A 9,262-nucleotide genomic window follows, 5' to 3' on the forward strand; every position below is an offset into this window, starting at 1 on the left:
TGTACACAATCCCAACGGACCCAAACCCCTTTCCATTCACTCCCACTGTGCACAATCCCAACGGACCCAAACCCCTTTCCATTAACTCCCACTGTACACAATCCCAACGGACCCAAACCCATTCCCATTCACTCCCACTGTACACAATCCTAATGAACCCAAACCCCTTTCCATTAACTCCCACTGTGCACAATCCTAATGAACCCAAACCCCTTTCCATTAACTCCCACTGTACACAATCCCAACGGACCCAAACCCCTTTCCATTCACTCCCACTGTGCACAATCCCAACGGACCCAAACCCTTTTCCATTAACTCCCACTGTGCACAATCCTAATGAACCCAAACCCCTTTTCATTAACTCCCACTGTACACAATCCCAACGGACCCAAACCCATTCCCATTCACTCCCACTGTGCACAATCCTAATGAACCAAAACCCCTTTCCATTAACTCCCACTGTACACAATCCCAACGGACCCAAACCCATTCCCATTAACTCCCACTGTACACAATCCCAACGGACCCAAACCCCTTCCCATTCACTCCCACTGTACACAATCCTAATGAACCCAAACCCTTTTCCATTAACTCCCACTGTACGCAATCCCAACGGACCCAAACCCCTTCCCATTCACTCCCACTGTACACAATCCCAACGGACCCAAACCCATTCACTCCCACTGTACACAATCCCAATGGACCAAACCCCTTCCCATTCACTCCCACTGTACACAATCCCAATGGACCAAACCCCTTCCCATTCACTCCCACTATACACAATCCTAATGAACCCAAACCCCTTTCCATTCACTCCCACTGTGCACAATCCTAATGAACCCAAACCCATTCCCATTAACTCCCACTGTACACAATCCCAACGGACCCAAACCCATTCCCATTAACTCCCACTGTACACAATCCTAATGAACCCAAACCCCTTTTCATTAACTCCCACTGTACACAATCCCAACGGACCCAAACCCATTCCCATTCACTCCCACTGTACACAATCCCAATGGACCAAACCCCTTCCCATTAACTCCCACTGTACACAATCCTAATGAACCCAAACTCCTTCCCATTCACTCCCACTGTACACAATCCCAATAGACCAAACCCCTTCCCATTCACTCCCACTGTACACAATCCCAATAGACCAAACCCCTTCCCATTCACTCCCACTGTACACAATCCCAATAGACCAAACCCCTTCCCATTAACTCCCACTGTACACAATCCGAATGAACCCAAACTCCTTCCCATTCACTCCCACTGTACACAATCCCAATGGACCAAACCCCTTCCCATTCACTCCCACTGTACACAATCCCAATAGACCAAACCCCTTCCCATTCACTCCCACTGTACACAATCCCAATAGACCAAACCCCTTCCCATTAACTCCCACTGTACGCAATCCCAATAGAACAAACCCCTTCCCATTCACTCCCACTGTACACAATCCCAATAGACCAAACCCCTTCCCATTCACTCCCACTGTACACAATCCCAATAGACCAAACCCCTTCCCATTAACTCCCACTGTACGCAATCCCAATAGACCAAACCCCTTCCCATTCACTCCCACTACACAATCCCAATAGACCAAACCCCTTCCCATTAACTCCCACTGTACACAATCCCAATAGACCAAACCCCTTCCCATTCACTTCCATTGTACAGATCAGTTTTTGTAAAACTCCAGAACATTTAATGACATGTTAGTCTAGGGCTCCTTATGACTTGGCTGAGCTCCAGCTGGATATTGGACATAATTAGGAATCGGGTGTCAGACAGATTCAATATAGTTGGGAAATACTGCACTCTGCTGGTAAAACATTAGGACTGCACATCAACAGTTTGCATTTATATAGCACCCTTAACCTAGCTTCACAGGAGCATTGTCATGCAATATTTGACACCGAGCCACATGAGGCGATATTAGCACAGGGAACAAAAATTCGGTCAAAAAGGTCGGTTTTAAGGAGCATCTTAGAGGAGGAGAGAGAGGCGAAAAGGTTTAGGGAGGGAGTTCCAGAGCTTAGGGCCCAGGCAGCTGAAGGCACGGCTGCCAGTGTGGAGCATTTAAATTCAGGAATGCACAACTGGAGGAACGCAAAGATTGCGGAGGGTTGTGGGGCTGGAGGAGGTTACAGATATAGGGAGGGGGTGAGGCCATGGAGAGATTTAAACAGAAGGACTGAGAATTCTAAAATAAAAGCTGAAATGGTTTTAATTCCACCGATGAGCTGATCAGTTCTGTTTTTCTTGCAGATCCGAGGAGCTCTGAACGCAGTGTCCAGCCTCAGCAAGAATAGGCAGGATGGAGTGGAGGTTCGAGCGGTGGTGACACACAGCAGCGGCAATCACGGGCAGGCAGTAGCCCTGGCAGCACAAATGCAGGGTGGGGAGAGCAGAGTAGTTCCTGTCAGACCTGTCCCCACCAGTACTGTACCGCAGTATTATACAGTGACAGACCTGTACCCACCAGTACTGTACCCCAGTGTTATACAGTGACAGACCTGTACCCACCAGTACTGTACCCCAGTGTTATACAGTGACAGACCTGTCCCCACCAGTACTGTACCCCAGTGTTATACAATGACAGACCTGTCCCCACCAGTACTGTACCCCAGTGTTATACAGTGACCGACCTGTCCCCACCAGTACTGTACCCCAGTGTTATACAGTGACAGACCTGTCCCCACCAGTACTGTACCCCAGTGTTATACAGTGACAGACCTGTCCCCACCAGTACTGTACCCCAGTGTTATACAGTGACAGACCTGTACCCACCAGTACTGTACCCCAGTGTTATACAGTGACAGACCTGTACCCACCAGTACTGTACCCCAGTGTTATACAGTGACAGACCCGTGCCCATGAAAAGGACACGATCTGGATCTTCCTATTTCTCACAGTTGATATAACACGCTGTGGAAATGGTGACCCAGTGGTGTTCATAGTGTGGAGAATGGAAGAGGAGGATGTTGGATTTTGTCCCTTCCTAATTGAAGGAGGTGCAGTTAGTCCCCTGAGTGAGACTGAATGTTGCTGATTGCCCTGGTTTCTAGCCATGTATAAGTGTGTGTTTTGAACTGTCTCAGGGATCCCCTCATACGTGGTCGTGCCCCGAACAGCCCCAGCCTGCAAAAAGGCCGCCATACAGGAGTATGGCGGCCGCATTGTGGAGTGTGAGCCCAATGACCAGGTGAGGCAACATCAGCTGGCAGTGTGCCCTGACTCATGAGAGGTGGGGCGGGGGAGGGCGGTGAGGGAGAAGGGGTAGGGAGCGTTGGGAGGACAGTGAGAGAGGGAGGCGGAGGATGTCACGCTGAGTGAGAATCTTTGAACGCTCTTTACAGCAAAGCTTGCCCACAGTAAATGGTGATGAGCAGGTCCAAGTTATAGTGGGAACAGCGTATTTACAGCTGATACCAGCTATTCTTGCTTCCTTATGAACTAATCCCTGATTTCTGTCTCTTGTCTTCCTCTCCATCTATAACTGTGGCCCCTTGGCAATTGACTTCATGGAATTACTTCGAATTGCCAGCACAAAAACCACTCGGCCCATCTAGTCCATGTCAGTGTTTCTGCTCCACACGAGCCTCCTCTCACCTGACGTCATCTCACCCTATCAGCATATCCTTCTGTTCATTTCTCCCTCATCCAGCTTCCCCTTAAATGTATCAATACTGTTTACCTCAGTCACTCCCTGTGGTAGCGAGTTCCACATTCTCCCCACTCTCCGGGGAAAGGAGTTTCTCCTGAATTCCCCATTGGATTTATTAGTGACTGTCTTATATTGATGGCAAGAGCAAAGTACTGTGGATGCTGGGAATGTGAAGTAAATAACTGAGAAAACGTTGGAAATACTCAGCGGGTCAGGCAGCATCTGTGGAGAGAGAAACAGAGTTAACGTTTCAGGGTTTCAGGTCGGTGACCCTTCATGAGAACCGGGAGTGCCGAAAGATGTATATTTATTTTATATTTATTGTTCTGGTTCTGGTCTCCGGTACAGCCCCACTCTCTCCCACCCCCCACCCCACCACAAGTGGAAACATCTCTACGTCTACACTATCAACCCTTCCATTAGTTTAAAGACCTAAATCAGGACACCCTTCAGTGGTCTCTTTTGTAGACAAAAAGAGACCCAGCCTGTTCAGTCTTTCCTGATGGGAATAACCACTCAGTTCAGGTTATCATCCTTGTAAATCTTTTTTATACCTTTTCCAGTGCCTCAATATCCTTTTAGTAATTATGGAGACCAGAACCGTGCACAGTAACTCCAAATGTGGTGTAACCACGGTTCCACATAACATCTGATGAGAGGTCATTGACCTGAAACGTTAACTCAGTTTCCCTGCTGTGTATTTCCAGCATTTTCTGTTTTTATTGCACATAACTTTGTTCCTTTTACTGCTAGCCTTTATCTCAGTTCTATCTCTTTCTGTTCCTTCCCTCCCGCCCTTCAAACTTTGTCTTTTCGGTGTTATGAATCGGAGCACAGAATATGAAGGCAGTGGTAGCCATGGCTAGTGTACTCTGTTCATTATGCAAAGGACATAAAAACCACAGGGAATGTACTGCCTAGATCCACCAGGTAGCAGGTTTGGAAAACCAACTAAGGAGAGGCTTAAGATGCTGGAGCTATTTGCAGAGTGATTTGCTCACATCCTTGGCCAATGCCCCTTTAATACCTGACACAGGTGCTCCTTTAGTCCACTTCCCCCTGGCCATTGATCTCAGTTCCTCTATTAAAATCTCACCCCTCCAACCTTGGGCTTAATGGACCATGGCGATTTCCATCCTTCCATGTTCAGCTCATTAAGCTCAAGATTGAGACAGATCTCTAAGTAACTGCTTTGAATCCCAGGTATATAGTCAATGACCCTGTCTTCCATGTCCATTAGTTCAAGCTCCAGGACATAAGAACATAAGAAATAGGAGCAGGAGTAGGCCATTCAGCCCCTTGAGCCTGCTCGGCCATTCAATAAGATCATGGCTGATTTGACTGTGGTCTTAACTCCACTTTCCTGACTGCCCACCCCCATAACGCTTGACTCCTGTGTCAATCAAAAATCTGTCTAACTCAGCCTTGAATATATTCAATGACCCAGCCTCCACTGCTCACTGGGAAAGAGAATTCCAAACACTAATGATCCTCTGAAAGAAGAAATTCCTCCTCATCTCCATCTTAAATGGAAGACCCCTTAATTTGAAACTGTGCCCCTTAGTTCTAGATTGCCCCATGAGGGGAATCAGCCTCTCAGCATCTACCATGTCAAGCCCCCTCAGAATCTTCTACGTTTCAATAAGATCACCTCTCATTCTTCTAAACTCCAATGAGTATAGGCCCAACTTGCTCAACCTTTCCTTATAAGAGAAAACCCCTCATCCCAGGAATCAGCTTAGTGAACCTTCTCTGAACTACCTCCAATGCAAGTATATCCCTCCTTAATTAAGGTGACCAAAACTGTACACAGTACTCTAGGTGTGGTCTCACCAATGCCCTGTACAGTTGTAGCAAAGCTTCCCTACTTTTATACTCCATCCCCCTTGCAATAAAGGCCAACACTTCATTTGCCTTCCTAATGACTTGCTGTAGCTGCATGCTGACATTTTGTGATTCATGTACAAGGACACCCAGATCCCTCTGAACCAGAGCGTTCTGCAGTCTCTCTCCATTTAAATAGTATTCTGCTTTTGTGTTCTTCCTGCCAAAGTGAGCAGGGTAATCAGACTCCTGACTGAAGATGATTGGAGTCTGAGTTTCAGTGACATGCTTCAGGACTGCAGCAAATTTATTGTCTGTCTGTTAACTTTTGGCTTTCATTAGTCTAGAATGGAAACTGCATCCAGGACGGTTGTAGAAACCCAAGGAATTCTGATCCATTCTAATCAGGATCCCCTTGTGATTGCGGGACAGGGCACCATAGGATTGGAGATCTTGCAACAGGTAACGGGAACCATTGGGTCAGAGTGCATTGAACCAGGCGAAGGAGCCATTGTGTGGAACAGGCCATGGGAGTCATTGGGTTAGAGTGTGTGCAACAGACATGTACCCAGCTGTTACACAGCCCTGCTCTGGCAGGGCATGATCTGGATTCAAACAGGTCTCGGGTTTTCCCAGTTCAGGGGACGCATTGTGAAAATCTCCCTCACCCACCATCACGCGATAAATCCCGGGTTTTACCAATTGGCATTTATGCTAATGCTGCAATAACCCATTGATTTGTCAGAAATCCGATTAGATTCCCGCACCCCATTAGGAGTCTTTCGAGCCATGCCATGTCCCAGCACTGCACCCTGCATGCGGCACCCTCCTCTGTTGTACAATTGGGGAGACTGTCTGCCTAGTGTTTATCTGCAGCAACGGGACACAACAATCCAAGCCAGGGTCCATCAATCTGCTCTTGGATGCAGGTCTCCTTGATGTCCCTGACTCCTTCAAGTCTGGGCCATTTCCACTCTCAAGTAGCTAATAGCCAGAGGATTGAACACCTGCCTTCAGCCACGCACTCCTCCAACTCGCAAAGGTAGGAACGTAGATGTAAGAAGCCCAACTAATTCGCCATCTACCATCCTGGTAGTCGCATGATCCAACAATAATGGAGTTGTTGACTAATTCTAGCAATCAGTCTCTATCAACTAGTCTATAAGACAAGGAAAGCCCCCAGGGGTGGAGACGTTTTGGAACCATTGGTCCAAAGTCATCTGTTCTTCCCCAGCACGCGACACTCACCTCGTGTCATGTCTCACATACTCTATCCCAAAATGTTCTTGTCTAAATTCCCAATGTCTGCACTGTCACAGCTTATTCTGTATCACTGGCTCATGTAAGGACTCAGCTCCAGCATAATCCCTGGTCCTGGCTGTTCCTGAAGTAATGCGTTGGTCCATGTCGAGCAGGTCCCAGACGTACAGGCAGTGGTGGTGCCCGTTGGGGGTGGAGGAATGGTCTCTGGAATCGCAATCGCCATCAAGGTAGGATTTGAGGAGCAGAAGCGACAGTAACGGGGATCATGTTACCTACAGAGAGTTGGATCCAGTAATATGGAGTGTTTTTATATATATGTTGCCTGGCTCGCTGATAACCTCAAGCTCACACCCTCCTCCCCGCCCCCTTCTCCCCCATCCTCCACAGGCACAGCGCCCGCAGGTCAAAATCTATGCAGCGGAACCAGAGAACGCGGATGACTGTTACCGGTCGAAGCAGAGCGGCCGGCTGACCCCCAACGCACAACCTCCCATGACACTGGCCGACGCTGTGAAGACCAGTATCGGGGCCAAGACCTGGCCCATCATCAGGGACCTGGTGGATGATGTGTTCACTGTCAGCGAGGAGGAGATTCAGGTACTTACCCCTCACTCGTGGGTCTCTCTTGCATTGCAGCTGTGTATTTAGTTGCACCATTTGTCCCCAAAAATCCAGGGCACAGCTTGCGCAGGGACTGACTGTCCTCTGGTACCCGACCCAATTGCACATGATAGTGGATGGTGCAGTATCGTATTTGAAAATGCAGGGTGGGGTGTGGGGAACAACGTCCTCAGCCAGTATCCAGGAGTTACTGGATGGATGTTGGGGAGCCTGGCAGATTATGTATCCTCAGAGGCACCGAGGCCAATTATCCTGTTCACCCAGCACAAGTGCCAGTCCCAACTCAGGCCATCAAGGAAACTAAAATGGTGGTTCCAGTCGTATCGGCTATGGCTCAGTGGGTCTCTCTGTCTCTCTTCCTCCAAGTCAGAAGGTAGTGGGTTCGAGGCCCGCGCCAGAGACTTGAGCACGGAAACCAGGCTAACACTGCAGTGCCAGTACTGAGGGAATGATGCACTGTTGGAGGTGCCATCTTTTGGATGAGACGTTAAATCGAGGCCCCTCTCAGGTAGAGGCAAACAATCCCGTGGTAACTATTTCAAAGAAGATCAGCGGGGTTCTCCCCACTGTTCTGGAGCCAATTTTTACCCCTCAAACAGCAACACTAAAAAAAAAAACCGATCTAGTCATTATCACATTATTGTTTATGGGATCTTGCTGTGCACAAATTGGCTTCCAACATCCCGCACTTCAAAATGTGCTTCATTGGCTGTGAAGCACTTTGGGACATCCTGAGGTGTTGAAAGGCGCCATAGAAATGCAGCTCTTTATCTTTCGCAGCAAGCTACGCGGCTGATGTGGGAACGGGCGAAACTGGTGATCGAGCCCACCGCCGGCGTTGGGGTGGCGGCCGTCCTCTCCCGCCGGTTCCGAGAACTCCCGGGCAGCCTCCGCAACGTCTGTGTGGTGCTGTGTGGAGGGAACGTGGACCTGGACTCCCTCGAGTGGCTTCACGGGGTGAAGGTCGCTGAGTAAGAAACCTTTGACCTTTCGGTGAAGCTTCAGCTGGACAGAGGTCGCGGCAAAGAGTTGCATCCGTAAACAGTGTCCCATGCAGCGCTGGGCGCCATTATATAATTTACAGTTTGGGAACAGGATGGGTAGGTCTTCACGAGACAATTAGCAGGAAATTGAGGGGGAAATTAATATGAATCAGTGATCAGGTCAAAGATGTTAATTGTGTTTAATTGCATGCAGGTGGTGGGCATTAACTGGGGTTTCACTTGAGCACGTATAAAGGGACACTGATTGAAACTTTATTAGGGTTGAATTTGGAGGTTGAGTTTGTAACATTTCATTCTGCAAATAAATGTAAAGATTGGCTCCAGTACTATCCTTCACCTATTGGCTTTATGGAATATAACAAAAGAGAGAGACTTGAAGCGATTTTGGATCAAAGGGCAAAGGGTATAAAACAGTCTTGTCCAACAAACAGCCCACAGGCCAGGATCCAGCCTGCCAAAGATTTCCATCCGGCCCGCGGTTGTATTTCAGGGTTGAGAAATTTCCCATTGGCTTCTTCGTCCAGACTGTTTTTAAAAAAAAATTGCAATGTCAGTTTCACAGCTGAAAGGTGCTGGAAGCAGGAACAGCGGTTTCTGAACTTTGGACAGATTCGGGGTTTTCCGACGGGTTCCGACTTTTTCTTTTAGAAGCCCGCCGGAAAACCCCAAATCTGTCCAAAGTTGGGAAACCGCTGTTCCCGCTCCCAGCACCTGTCAGCTGTGAAACTGACTTGTGATTTAAAAAAAAACTAACCATAAGAGGGGCACAGAGAGCGAGGGTGGGGGGTGGGGGCAGGACAGAGACAGAGAGGGGGGCACAGAGAGAGAGGAGGAAACAGAGATGAGAGAGAGAGAAGGGGACAGGGAGTGGGGG

The 9,262-nt window shown here is 48.5% G+C and overlaps 1 protein-coding gene across 5 annotated transcripts in view; it reads left to right on the forward strand.

Moving 5' to 3' along the window:
* The window catches only part of LOC137356028 (serine racemase-like), a 62,707-nt gene extending 53,739 nt beyond the window's left edge, over positions 1–8,968 (forward strand). For 4 of the 5 annotated variants that reach the window (XM_068021739.1, XM_068021737.1, XM_068021740.1 and 1 more), the window contains exons 3-8: positions 2,278–2,407; positions 3,111–3,214; positions 5,843–5,962; positions 6,916–6,990; positions 7,151–7,360; positions 8,165–8,968. In XM_068021739.1, coding sequence (XP_067877840.1) covers positions 2,278–2,407; positions 3,111–3,214; positions 5,843–5,962; positions 6,916–6,990; positions 7,151–7,360; positions 8,165–8,359 — 834 coding nt within the window. In that variant the 3' untranslated portion in view covers positions 8,360–8,968. The remainder of the gene's footprint in view (positions 1–2,277; positions 2,408–3,110; positions 3,215–5,842; positions 5,963–6,915; positions 6,991–7,150; positions 7,361–8,164) is intronic. The other variant, XM_068021741.1, reaches the window with a different exon arrangement.
* The last annotated feature ends 294 nt before the right edge of the window (positions 8,969–9,262 follow it).

This window comes from Heterodontus francisci, chromosome 44 (genome assembly GCF_036365525.1).
Source record: "Heterodontus francisci isolate sHetFra1 chromosome 44, sHetFra1.hap1, whole genome shotgun sequence".
NCBI classification, from domain to species: domain Eukaryota; kingdom Metazoa; phylum Chordata; class Chondrichthyes; order Heterodontiformes; family Heterodontidae; genus Heterodontus; species Heterodontus francisci.